Source organism: Arvicola amphibius, chromosome 1 (assembly GCF_903992535.2).
Source record: "Arvicola amphibius chromosome 1, mArvAmp1.2, whole genome shotgun sequence".
Classification (NCBI taxonomy): Eukaryota; Metazoa; Chordata; class Mammalia; order Rodentia; family Cricetidae; genus Arvicola; species Arvicola amphibius.
The window spans coordinates 52453065-52468001 of NC_052047.1; the positions used below are offsets into that span (position 1 = coordinate 52453065).

The 14937-nt window shown below is 35.1% G+C and overlaps 1 protein-coding gene across 4 annotated transcripts in view; it reads right to left on the reverse strand.

Annotated features, from left to right (window-relative positions):
* The window catches only part of Slit2 (slit guidance ligand 2), a 346008-nt gene that overhangs the window by 119215 nt on the left and 211856 nt on the right, over window positions 1-14937 (reverse strand). For 2 of the 4 annotated variants that reach the window (XM_038332275.1, XM_038332273.1), the window contains exons 6-9: window positions 9508-9579; window positions 4993-5064; window positions 1889-2052; window positions 384-395 (exon numbers count right to left, since the gene is read on the reverse strand). In XM_038332275.1, coding sequence (XP_038188203.1) covers window positions 384-395; window positions 1889-2052; window positions 4993-5064; window positions 9508-9579 — 320 coding nt within the window. The remainder of the gene's footprint in view (window positions 1-383; window positions 396-1888; window positions 2053-4992; window positions 5065-9507; window positions 9580-14937) is intronic. The other 2 variants (XM_038332274.1, XM_038332272.1) reach the window with 1 other exon arrangement.

The window sequence follows — 14937 nt, forward strand, 5'->3', positions numbered from 1 at the left end:
CAAATGATTCCTTTCAGGGCTTTATCTGATAGAAACTTTTGCTATGAGCAGTCACCTGCAGATGTGTAATTTCACTGCTCAGTGTTTGAACACAAAAGTCTCCTGAAATCAGATTTCCCAGTCTGAGTAACGAAAACCAGAACATCATCAGCCAGGTTGCACCAAACAGGCGCCTGCTTAGCCAAGGTTTCTGGAGAAAATCAGGACAATCTTCTGGGATCTACTGGGAAGGGACCCTCCCCGTGTGAGAGAAGTGCCAGGAAAAGACTGTGGGCTAGCTGCTAAACCCATCCCTCCACACGAGTTCTCAAAGTACAACAATATTCTAAGTCTAAAAAAAAATGCGAGGAGGGAGAAAACACAAACACAAAATATAAACTTGCCTTCTTCCTCATCTAGAAGGCAGCGCAGAGAAAACAAGAAAGAGAAAAACGATGGTTAGAGAAATGTTAGCCATTTGTTTGGATTTTTTTTTAAAAAGCAACCAAACACACCGAGGATATTTCAGGGGATTATAAGAAAACTGCAGGCAGATCACAAAGTGTGGAAATACATTTAAACGTCCGAAAGATTTCTTTAAGTGTCCAAAAATGAGCTAGTAATTTTCTTCCGGTCATGTAAAAATGTGACCATGGTAATCCCCTCTTGGTAAGTGTGGGTGAAGAGACGGAGACCAGGACCTCCACACACACCAGAACAAGTGGCTGTAAAAATCCCTTATAAAGTAAGATCATATTTGGATAAGGCCTATGCAATTCAACCCTATAATATCAGTCATCTTTTGATTACTTACAACAATGAATAGAATATAAACGATATGCAAATATTTGTTATAAGAGTGCATTGTTTACAGACTAAAGACAAGAAAATGATGGTAAAGTTTCAGTACTGATCATTTGTTTTAGTAATGTTTTGATGCTGGTTGCTTGAATCCATATCTGTGCAGATAAATACGAAAAGCCAATTATAGAGTGATTTCAAACATTGTGTTAGGCTTGGAAGAGTTCTGGTCAAGACATACACGAGCCTGGGTTCTATCCCCAGGACAATCAAAAATTTATGTGTTTCGTTATATTTTAAACAAATTGTTCTGAAGCAAGCTAGCCATACATTCATAAAATACACAGTCATATGCATGCATATAATTTATTCATGTGCATATGTACATATATGTATGCAAATGTAGACTACATAGTTGAGATCCTTGAATTTGAACATATAAAATTGGAAAAGCTTATGATTTTATACTATATTTTAGTCTCCAACATAGAGATTAATTTATATTGTTCATATAGTTGTTTCAAGAGTGGTAAAGTGAGGCAGCTATGTGTGAAATATTTACATTACTGTTTAGACATGCAGAACTTAGGAAATGTTAGCTATTGATAAATATAGTTTGCAGATGTTTTGGTACATAAGGCAGTTATATACTTATTTTTAGTAGAACTGAATCATTAGATGTATATATTTATAAAGAAATACCCCATCATTTTATAATTACAGTTGAGTTATACTGAGTTTTGGATAAGTATCCAGGATTACTCTTCATTTTTCACTCGTGAGTATAAACGTAGACAGTAATCTTCAATAAAAGCTAAAACAGTATTTCACAAATATTGCTACAATTGGGAATTTCCTATATTGCCTTGGGATGCAACTGGAAAGATTTTTCTATCCGAGTAATCAACAACTGCCCTAGGTACAAATAGTCCTAGTATCTAGTCTTCTTCTCGCTGCACAGCGGAGTCTCCATGGTAATGAGTGCGTGATGACTCTCTGAGGAGCAAATCTCAACCTTTGAAATGTGAATTCCTCACACCTGTTACACCAGAGTGTTAAAAAAAACAACCAAATAAACAAACAAACACTACAACCCCACTGATCTTACCACTGCAGACAAATTCTCGTTTTTGAACCTCTGCTACATTGTGGCCCCTCAGGTGGGATGGGCCCATACACTGAGTGTATAAGCCCACCCGAGGCCGTTGGCGAAGCCAGTCCGAGAGCCAGGCCAGGTGGCAGTCGCAGTACAGGTTGTTTGAATGGAGTCGACTAAATAAGAGGGAGGAGTTCAAAGCAAGAAAACAGGAGACGGTTAATTCAACACCACCAATACAGGCACACCTTAGGGAATTCCTAATACAATTATTTCTCAGATAATTAAACTACTTCATAAACATGAGTCAGTTCTCTTCCTTTACTGAGCTAGGCAAAAAGGCAGAGGAAGAAGGACCATGAAATTATTTTGCTTATATTCATTCAAAGGGGTAATGAGAAAAAAATATCAGCTCGGGGCAAATTATTCTCCATCCCCAACATAACAAAAGCCAATGGAGGTGGCCCAAGGCTGTGGGTGTGAAGAGGGGAGGACGGCAAGTGTTTAGAACAAAAGGTGTGGCTTATAGGTCACATATCAGAAAAGACCATTATTAGTTTCTATAGTAACGGCTTACAAAGTCATTTTAGCATAGCACTATTTTGTTGAGTAACATGAATAATAATTCAGTATAAGACAGTCTGCTTTTAACATACCTCTTGTAATTTCTCCCCTCCCTCCTTTCTTCCCCTACCCCACGGGCCCAGTCTCTCAGAAAAGAGATTAGCTGAATTTGGCTCTTAGGATCTAGCTTCAAAGAGCAAAGAGTAAAATTAAAAGGCAAAAGTGGCTGGGGGGGGGTAAGAAATTAAATAAGACCCCTTTATGTTGCCAGAATCTATGCACGATCATGGGTTGCTTCCAAATTGCAAATAGTACTTCTCCATTAATAAAATATCAGGCAAATGTATCCACTAAATTAGGTAAATGACTTCAAACTGTGTTTTACGTTCGCTCAAACTAAAGACAGGGCACCTAATGCTATAAATCAAAACATCATTCCTAGAATTGTCTATGACACAGTGGAACAATTTTAGCCCCTTTTAGCTGATGTATTCAATTCTAACTCAATAATGATAGTGGATTGTAAAATACAGAACTCAGCCTAGAAAGATAATCCAAGTATAAAAATGGAATTTTTAAGTACCAGCGATGCTATAGAAAAATGAGCCAACCAAAAGGGAGGGAATTTAAAATTAAATGATGGCCATATTCTCGTTGAGTGTTTGCATAAGAACCAGGATGCCTTGCATCAAAACTAAAATGGATATCCCGAGGTCAAATATTAGATTTTTGGAATGGTGAGTGACCAGCTCCTTAGTTTGCTGAGAATTTGAACACTGCCTTTGTAGCCACTGGTACCTCTTTTACCATTCTTACCAAATATGTTCAACTAAACAGAGCCTGTTTCCATGTCCATGTGAAACAGGGAGTGATGAAAAGATACAAAAATATTTTTAAAATGTATAGCTCAATAAAATCAATAAGAAAAAGTTATAAAAAATTAAAAACAATTTACAGCTGGCTTGGAAGACAAGATAGTATATGGCTACCAGCAGATAAAGGCACGAAAATGCAATGGTATGTTGTTTTACAGTTTAAGTAGATTTCTTTTTATAGGTATTAAAATCATAGTTCTTTCTTTGCACATATATTACATAAAGTTAATAGTAAACTGATTTTGTCAAAAACAGTTTAGGAAAGTGAGGTTATTAATCAATCTCATTTAGATAGGGAAATAAATTTAGTTATTAAACTAGCCATGTGAAGGAATTAAAAGACTTATAAATTGAAGTACTTTTTAATTTTATTTTTTAGATAAGCTCTGAGCATGCATCCTTGGCTAGAACTCACTATGTAGAGGAGCCTGGCCTTGGACTCATTAGCTCTACCTGCCTCTGCTACCTGGATATTGAGATTACTGAGATTAAAGGCCTTGCCACCACACACAACTCAGTGTGTGTTTATTTAATGTTTATGAATGTTTTCAAGTATCAGATAGTTGATTGCTTATTTATTTGTTTATTTTGTTTATTTTTATAAGGGAGAAAGAATCTCAGGTAACTCAAGCTGCTTGACCTCCCTATGTAGCAAAGGTCAGCTTTGAAAGCCTGAACTTCCTGTTTGGCCTTTTTTTTTTTTTTTTTGGTTTTTTTCGAGACAGGGTTTCTCTGTAGCTTTGGAGCCTGTCCTGGAACTAGCTCTTGTAGACCAGGCTGGTCTCGAACTCACAGAGATCCGCCTGCCTCTGCCTCCCGAGTGCTGGGATTAAAGGCGTGCGCCACCACCGCCCGGCTTCTGTTTGGCCTCTTAAATGATTGGATTGCCAAATGTGCATTGCCATACCCGGCTTGGTTATTTGCTATTTTAAAAAGAGAAATATTTTGAAAAATTAATCAAAATAGACATAACTGATTTAAAAATACATTTCCCTACCACAAACCCAAATCTTTGATTTTGGTCCCATGTTTCTAGTAATTCTCTTTTTAGGTCTGCGTGATTTTGAAACCCAGTTCACAGGAGATCTGTGTTTTAAAATACTAAAACTAACAAGCTGCACTTTGGGGTTTAATGGTTCATTTTTCTTGGTGAGAGAAACATAAGCTGTAGCTCATACTTTATTTCACAAAAATATCTTAATGACTGTGTGCGACCCTGGAAAGACAATTTTAAATATAAATGCTGACACAGCTTTAATTATGCAAGCACCAGTGGGTGATGCCCTGACTTTACATTACAGAGAACGCTGAAGCACACATTAGCTGTATTAGGTCTGCTTCTAATACAGTAATAAAATCATAAAGATTTCCCATTTATCATTTCTGACAGCCAATCAAGGAGTCTTTCACTTTTTAATGAAATGTGACCTCTCCAAAAGCTCAAAGTAAATGTTTTTATTTTTCTCCAAATTTTCTGCAGTGCATATCATTTGTAAGGAAACCAAGTTTTCAGAGTAATAGTTCATTTTCTAAAGTAGTACTTCTAGCATTCTTCCCAAGTTGCATTTTCTTTGCCTATGCTATAATGAGTTAATTGTGCTATACACTGATTATTAAAAATTGTAGTGAAGAAACAGTCTTAATAATTAAATCTTTCTGTACATATTGGTTACTTACAATGTCCTAAGTTTAGGCATATGGTTGAAACTTGCCACTGAAAGTCTAGTAATATTGTTATTGTTGAGAGTGCTGTAGAACAAAAAAAAAGTTAAAATTTTTAGTTAGATTTGGAAAACCATTGATCATTTTATATTAACATCAAAATTTTCTTATGACTTCATTTAAGTAAACAACTAACTTCTTTGTAGAGAACACACAGAGAATTCACTATTTTAGAGAAAATATGATACCTGATTTTCATATTTAAATATATTACTATGCATTCCATCTTATTAAATACTTGTAAAATATATATGTATGGCTTAGCTCAGACATTTTTGTTACATTATACTATTGCATGCAAGCCTGCTTGATTACCACAGAAAAATGAGTTACAAAATTGGACTTTACATTTCTTTGTTTAATTAGTGTCCATGGTGATGTTCACATTCTTGGACTCTTCAGCTGACATCCCATACCAACAACACATAATCATTATTATAAAGGACTATTTAATTACCCTTTGCTGTGGGTAATGGCTACTCCTTAAGCTTGAGCGAAATATTATTCATATAGATTTGGCATTTTCATCTTTTGGAGATGAAGTGTCTTGCTCTGGCAGCATATTAAAGCCTTAGTGTATTCTTTTAGTTGTAGCATGGCATACTGTCCTTCGTGTAATTCTGTTGGGTCACAGTCTCAGTCACCATGTCGTGAGGTAGAGTCAGAAAGACAGGTGGTCAAAGGAGCTTTGGTGAAACGTCTAATTGTTGCTTGATTCGGATTGCCCTTCCTCTCCCTTCACAGTCATGTTAATTTAATTAGTTATTATTAGGTTGAAATGGGAAAGAGAATCAATTGAAAGAAAATTCCTTTGTGAAGTAAGCTTTTTACCTCAAACATCAGATGTACTGTAACAATATTTCACAAGGAGTCCATGATGGGAGAGCATAAGTAAATACCAGATTTTAGACAACATGAAGCAGTGGATTCAATGTTTTATAGATGCTCATGAATTACGTATTCTCTCTATATAACTTTAAGTCACGAGGTTAGTTATTTTATCTGTGAATACATTTCAAAACTGGGTAGCAAAGAGGGTCATTCAGTGTTTTAAGCAAACAGCTGATGTCACCAACTTTCCTGGCCTCTCGATAATGTCATGGACAGCAATCAGCACACCTGATGGTATAACTGAAGAGACTCTACAAGTGTACTCTTCTTACTTCTAACACAGTTGATGAACAAAATGAAATAGATGAATTAATTACTAGTATTTTTAAGAATAAGTCAGAGATTGATCTAACAATTTCTATTTCAAGGTTCCCGGGTGAGTCATATTGCTTGGCCACCTTCCAGAGCATCGGGGGAACAAAAATACTGAACACTAAGTATGACAACGGCGAATATCATGCCTGGTTTACTGAGGAGCACAATGTCCTCCGCTGTCAGTCCATTTTTAGTTTCTGTTTGTTTGTTTGTATTTTGTTTCTTTGTTTTTCTTTCAAGAGTAGTTTGAGGTTTTATTGAAGATATTTTTATGCCTGCCTTCACCATGGTGATACAGGAAACAATAGGTGCTCAGAAGAACAAGAAAGACATAGTCAAGTGTTCCTACAGACGCCACAAGGGCGAGGCCAGTCTCTCTTGTCTATTTTCTTGCCCATTCCATCTCTTTGCTGGCTCATTTCATTGATGTCCCTTGTCTGACCTCCACGGACTGCTCAGTTAAAAAGTCCATTACAAACTCTTCACGAGGCTCAAATGCTATCCACCTGGCTCATCGGCGTATCTCTTTCGCATGGGCAGAAGCCCCAGTGTCCTGTCAATTTCCCACTCAAAGAATCACTCCGTTTACCCAGCTCACATAGTCTTCTTCGATAAACTGTAGTCCCTCACTTACATTTCACTACCAAAATATTTCACAAAATGAACAAACAATCCCCCAAATTGTCCATTACTCTTACCAACTCTAAGTATCTTCTGCTTGTCTTACTCATCTCTGTAGGTGTGTCTCTTTTCAAAGGGATTTGATTTCAGCTGACATCTTTTCCCACTCTCAAAATTTAGGCATACTCAACATAACTAAAATCTTTGAAGGTATAGGATATACTGCAATACGATTTGGGGAGATCAGTTATGAATACTTTCTTTTGCATGTGAACTTACTCAATTTTTAAGTTCTCTCTTTTTTTTTAACCAGAATATGTTTTTATAAAAAAGTTTGATTAGTGCCAAAATATAAAAGATTACCCTTGAAATGATGATGTACACGTTACAATTTGATGATGATTTAGTTGCTATTATCTCATAGTACCAAACAAGAGCAGGACTTGGCAGAAAGTCTAGTATTTAATGGACATGACTCACTATGTTCCCATTTAATTAATTTGTGACTATTCTATAGAAAAAATATGTAAAACTAGCATTTTTATTTCATTTCTCTGTCTAATGTCCTAATAAGAAAAAACCCACATAGCCAAATTTAGTTTTCAATGTTATTGAGACTATTTTCTTCATAGTAAAAATACAGTTTATTGTATATTCTATCAACCAGAATTACACAGGAAGAGTAAGAAACTAACTCTTGTCTACCAATCCTGACTTTTCTCTTGGAATATCAGACTTCATTAACTCTCTTTCTTAAAAAAAAAAGAAAATCCTCATCTAGACATTTTATCAGTGATCAGCATGATCACACCATATTCTCTTGTTTGGCTTCAATAGTATCAGGCAGTCAAATATACTCAGGGAATAAAAATAAAACAAATTAAAATGCTGGGTATGTGAAATTACATATGAACCTCAAGTTGCTATTCTTGCATGAGATCATAAGAAAAGAATCTACAGAGTCAGAATTGTCACCCTTGTTTCAGGAACACCATTTAGTAATGGTCTATTTAGTAATTCCATCTTTTCAAAGTTTTATTCCATTCTCCTTTATCAATCCAATTATGGGAATACTGTTTAAAATGTAATAACTGTGTTATCTTTAAAAATTACATAAATTACATTTGTGACATCACAAAATTTTACCAAAAACATTGAAATATTTTAAAAATACACAAACATTTTCTTGTAGTGGATAATTTTAACTATTTGCATCTGTAAGCAAGCTGTAATCATCATGGATCTCTATGATATGAAATTAGGAGCCTCATCCCAATGTTTTAGATTTTTATTTAACCTCATGAATCATCATCATTCTTTATCATGTTGCATAGTAATGGTTCCCGCAGAGGTCAAACTAGACATTAGTAAGATAAAAATAACAATATCCCAATGTTTAAATTTCTATTTCATTTGCATAGTAACAGTTCTCAAAAAATCAATCTTTAGAATTTGCTTTGATAAAAATAACAACATGCAAGGTGACTATTTCTGATTCAAGTAAATCTGCAGTTATATATGTTATATAGTTCTCTATAAACGTTATATAGTTCTCTATATATGTGAAACGCTTCAGGCTGTGGGACTGACATTTGCTCTCCCTCTGCCACACTCACTCATCGCCCGCATCTCCACCCTCACACACAAGCAGCACAGTTACTTGCACACTGGTTAAAAAGCGGCTTGAAACTAAAGTGTACGTAAGCACTTTGACCATATTTGAAGCAGAAAAAGATTATTTTCAGCAGCAATAAACATGACCTTCATGTACTGAACAATTCAGACGAGTAACATTTGTGATTTTTTTTTATCACCTCTTTGAAATGTTAACTCAGATCGGGGACAGGTAGAAACTCTTCTCTAATGTGTAATAAAAAGAAAAAGCACATAGCAATCTTAGTAAAATAAGGTATCTTGATTGAAATATTATTCATCTTCAGATTATAGTTCAGTGGTTCAAAACTTCTCAATTAACTCACCCTCCTTTTATGGAGGGTGGACTTGTTAATTCTTGTACAACTTTTAACAAACTGATGGGAAATTCAAAATCACTTCATATTGAACACGTTAAATTTCCGACTGTGTTGCAGATGGAAGGAGCATGGAAAAATCTTTTCACTCAATAAGAAGAGCAGTGGAGTCTCTGAAATGGATCTCATCTATGGCTCGTTCGAATTAGGAACCCAAACTCAAAATAAACATACAAAAATGAACTTGACTTATGTCGTCATGGAAAATTGCATGATTAAATAAAAACACCTTTCCATTTCACACTAACCACCAAACATATTAGTAAATGGTGGTTTATTTTGGGTTTTTATCGTAATATTTAGGGATCTGGAAACTTTGGAAACATCTATCGATGTTATGATGATATTTTATTAAAAGTAGGCTTTCAAGTGCTCTTCTTAAATACAGAATGTCTACATAGAAACATCTGCATGGTTTCGCCCACATACATCTCGACTCTTCTGTGTATTCGCAAGTTTTTTTTAAAGGAGTATTTCCTGTTGCTGTTGCAGTTGCTGTTAGGAAAACATTTTGACACAGGGCTATTAGACTAGCTAAGTCATCGCATTATTACTCTCTAGAAACAATGAAACAACTTTCTAGAAAAGAGTCAGAGAAATAAGCGATACTCACAGTACTTCTAGGTCTCTCAGTGCTCTAAAGGCCCCATCTTCGATGCAGCTGATCTGGTTGTAATCCAGTTGCCTGTTAAATGGATTAAAAGACTATGTAACAGAAAGGCTCAGGAGCTGGGTGTAGGAGACCTGAAGACTTCTGAAGGAACACTGATGCTCTGATCACACTTCCTGAAAGGCTTCTTCACACACACACTCATCTGCTTAAGAATGTCACAAGCCATCCTGCCATCCCTGTGCAGCTACTGAAGTCTCTTTTTGTTCCGAACTGTCTGTGCAAATAGCAGCCCTTGGAAGGCTCCAGTAAATAATAACTGCACCTTATATTAAATGCCATAGGAATGCAATTTCATTACATCAAGAAAAGCTATCCATTAAGAGCTTTCAGCGTCATCTTGCTGAAACAATTTCATTAAGGTAAAGGGCTGTAAATCACTTAATGTCACATGCACCCCCTCAGTGACCTAACAGAATCCATTTATCAGAGAAGCCCAGCTGCATGTTAATTTCACTATCCTTGGCAAGAAGGAGGAAGGCTACTTTCGGGTTTCCATCTTTTAAAGGCAGTTTCTTTCCAGACTCCAAACTGAAAGCAAGAGAGGATGCTGTGCATTTCCCGACCCTTCCAACCAAGAACACACATTAGAAAGCGTACAGTCATTGTACACCAGGCTTCACTAGCATTAAGATTTGCAATTTTAGTTACGTACAAATTCTCCTCAATGTCTAGAATGTTTTGAGTTAAGAAACTTTTAGAATGTGATTCCTAAAGAAAACTATTTGCTCAATATTAGCACATGATGGAAATGAATTCATTAAAACTTAAATGAAACTTTGGTTATTTTCTTTAAGATGGGAATCTTTAGCCCCCAAAAATAAAAAATGAAAGACATCAACTGTAAGAATTTTGTCACAATAGCATATACATTATGAAACAGTTTTACCTTTATTTCAGCCCACTCAATCATATATCCTTCAAGCAAATGACTCTTCTTTAGTGTTTCAAAGACTGAATATAAATATTCAGTTGGAGATGGAATAAAACGGATGCCTCAAACTTGCTTATGATTTTTTCTTTTTCTGATGTTTTTGTTTGAATTAAAAATCTTACTTTTCATGTTAAGAAATTTACTTCCAATCTGGAAAGAAAGGATGCGGGGAGTGGGAGGAGGGGAAACTGTGGCAGGGATGTCTTGTATGTTGTATCTTATGTCTTGTAGAAAAGAAAGCACTTTTAACAATACATTGAAAAGCAATTGACTTTCTTGAAAGAAAGAACTGAGTACTACCAGTCCTGTTTCCAACAAGTGGTTCTCACAATGGTACCTTGATGTTTAGAGACATTATTGTTCCAGTAGAGAAAACATATTTTAATGCTTCACTTGATAGAGAAATTAAATGTTTGCCCTCCATGAGTGCTCTGGGAATGTGGTCGTATAAGAGTGAGATTACCATCAAAATATCAATGCATCTTGTCCGCGTTTCAAGTCCAGAATTCACCAAGAGGCCCAATTCACACTTGAGAACCACTCTGAAAGAACTGTTTGAACATTTCATAAAGCAGCTGGTCTTCTCGCAGGACTACTAAATAGAGGTGCAGTGATCGCATCTGCTAGCTTTCAGAGAGGTCTCCATAGATCCCTTACTTAGAAAGTATGTATGTAGGGAACATTTCATGAATGCTACATCTCAGTTTTAAATAAGTGTTCAGAAAACACAATCATAGATAATACTACCTGATGTCTCATAAATAGTACAATGTAGGACAATATAAAAGCAAGTGCATTCTGAAAAAGATACAGTTCCACCACATTTATAAACCTTAGCTTTTCCCTAATACTGCCCAAGACTTCTGCTATTGCAATAGTTGAAAGCTTTTCCCGCTTATTAGGAAGCAATGCAGAAGTATAATTTCATTTTCCAGGAAGACATTTAAAGCCTTGTGATATAATATGGTTGCTGTGGTTCCAAGAAAACACTTAGATCCTTGAGCACTTTTGATTTTTAAGATTAAATTCATTTAACAATTAAGTTAATAGCCTTTTTATTTCGAAGTGCCAAATATATATCTACACTACCATTCTCTAACCTCTTGAACAATTTATCAAAGCCATTTAAATTAGTACAGTGGCAAGAAGTGTTACCCTTGACATGCTACAAAAGAGAAATTGTTTCCAGACAAATTGGCAAAATCTTTTAATGCTATCAAATTTGCCTAATGCAGTCTCCAGGTTAATCTGTAAAAGGGTTAGCTGTATGTTTGCCCATATCTTATTATCCTTAGCTGTCAATGTATAAATCAGTGCTGACACAGCTGCTTCTAAATCATGCATACAATGCACAAAGGGGAATCTGGAGCATGCCAGAAAGCACTCAGGCGAATCTTGTTCTACAAGACTAAAAGACCCATCACTTTCCTTATGGCAGAATTTGTACTATTGTTTGAAACTTAGGCACGTGAACTCTTTTTTGGTAGTCGATGTGGTTACATGTTGTTCTCGACAGTTTAAAATATATATATATATGTGAACTTTATGGTAAAGGTATTTGGAATGTTTGAGTTTCATAAATGTAAAACATGAGTATATTTTTTAAAGTTTTTTGAATGTTACCAAATCTCAGGACACACATTTCCTAAGGATGAAGATAATTCATGGAGTTGTGAGTAAGTAAAGATAAGAAAACGCAAATTGTTGAATAATTTCTTCATCAATTGTGAATTTTGACAGTTAAGTGAGTGGCTACAGAAAACTTTGTGTTTTCATGATTGCGGTGCGGCAATCTCTGTGTGCAGAACTCCATTTGTCTTCAGGGTTCAAAACAAACTGTCAAAATAGCCCAGCAGCATAATTTATTTGGGGGTTTCTGGACTCTTCCTGCACCCTGGTTCTCTCACTCTGCATACCTCCCTCTCAGTGGCCTTGTGCACCTGGGTGCTTGTGCCTTCTGAAAACAAGAAAAGTGTTTGCTCTTGCATTTAGTTAAGGCTGAGTTTCCTTAGGTGTCATTTCCAATTGCAACATGGAATTGTTATGAATTAAAGATGCAGACACTTTTTATTATTTCTCTAAAATTCCAATTAATTATTCAGCAATAATTTTATTCTCTAAAAAATGCAAATGAGAAGGACATTAGGGAGAGCAGAAAATTTGTCTGATGCTTCTGTTATATATGAAAATCACCATCAGGAGATTTTATTATTTATTTGAAGAAAGAAACCTATTATTGTTAGATTTCTGAGCTCTTCAGTCAACATGGATTAGTATGGGTGTCTGTGTCTTGTCTTAGTAATTTCCATTTTGTAATCTACACTTTTTTCTTTTCCGTTGGGAACTCTACCACTCTCCTTATCTGTGGATTGGTTTTCCAAGCACTGCATGATTTCATGCAAATAGAGAGGTCAAAAGGAATCATCACCTTCATCCTCATCCTGTTAGGCATTAAGTCCTACGTTCAGCAGTGGGTGGACAAAGATCCACTGATACCTAGGAAGCCCCTGGCTCCAAGTATTGGTGGCTCCTAGTTTGGGTGGCTATAGTCTCAGGCCAACTGACTCCGACACTGAATATATGAAGCTTCCCTGGTTTTATTTCATAGTGAACAGTCTTTGAGTGTAATTAATGGAAACAATATATAACCTTCTAAAATTAAGTCTAAAACCGGAATAATAAGGACAAAAGGATAAATATAATAGACCTGGAGATACTGTATTATGTTTTGTTAAAGTTTTCTTAAAATATTTCCTATATCCTTGCATTAAAATTTAGGTGCCATGTTGTATTTTAATCTTATATGCAAAGCTTATTTCACAGTGTTAAATTTAGATGATTGCATCTCTATCCATAGCAAATATATATTTTTCATTAACATCCAAGAAATAATATCCAGTTGCTAATTGGCTTTCTTTCATAAAAATTAGAATGTTTAAAATAGACTTGAATGTGAAATATCACAGAGCATTAAAATCCATAATACTGTTGATGCAAGCAAGAGGTTAGCAATTTCTCAATGAAGTTCATATGACAATGACCTACTTTTGCGATATTTTTAATCTCAGGAGCTAGAAATGGTGTGTTATTTATATTGTCGCTGTAAAATAAAGGACTCTAAAACTTTAGATAATTTAAAACAAATAGTCAGAGTCAATAAAAGTATTTTGCAATCTAAAGAAACCTGATTCATTAAAAAAAAAAACACACAGTAAATTTGGGGAGGGAAAGCTAGGAAAGTCTTTTAATGTGGTTATAGTTTCTTTTCCTAAGGATAAAATTCAAGTCTATATTAAATTGTAAATAGCCAAATATCATGCCAACTGCTATTCAAACAACATTTTGTAATTGAAACAATAACATATAAAAAAGAAGAAAAATAGCACAAGTTCGGCTAAATCAATAAATATCGTAAATAATAATTTAAACAACTGCATATCTCTCAGAACGAGCACACCAGCAGGAGTCTGGTTTGGGGGTACTTCATGCTAAAGTGAGAAACTATCCAAAGAATTTCAAGAATTTGCATTACCTTAGTTTTAATTATTTTACAGTCTTTCAGGCAATGCTTTATGTATTTCAGTAACAAGTAACTTTGAATTTCACTAGCATACTCTACGTTGCAAACATATATGCACTTGCTGTTTGAGGGAATGAAAAGAGCCTGCCGAAGTAAAAGAAGTATTTTTAATAGAAAATAGAGGCAAAACAACTAGAATGATATTTGGGTCCTGGAATTTCTAGAAAAATTAACCAAACCTGTTTGAACTAAGACTGATTATAATAAATACTTACACTTACACTATTCATATTCATTGTATAGATATTCATTGTATATAATCTAATTATCCTTCACAGTAAATTGAGAAGGTAAATATTGGCAACACCTCTACTGCACAAATGAAATATAAAACTCAAAAGTCTGAAAACTTGTCTACAGCAAATATGTTTATCTTTGACTGTAATTGAGAATGATGTATTTCTGAAGTTTCCACACAGTATCCAAGACCTGAGGAAGCAAATTCACAATGCTTTTTGCTTCAGGTGAATTTTTAGATAAATGTATGGGTATAATTCAAAGAAGTAATGTAAAATTCTATAAAGGCTGTGATTCCTTTAGGTAGAGGTATTTAAAGTAGTGTAGAAAAAACTTATAGCTCTTTAAATGTCTATGATGTGGCCCAGCAGTTGAAAGATTTCCTAGCATACAATAAGACCTGGATTCAATTTCCAGCCCTATATAATATCCAAGTTGTCATGTCACATACATATACACACACACAAACACATAGATATGTAGGTAGGTAGGTAGATAGATAGATAGATAGATAGATAGATAGATAGATACGTACGTACGTACATACATACATACATACATACATACATATAAACATAGACAGAGAGGTAGGTAGATAGATATTCACAGATGATAGACAGTG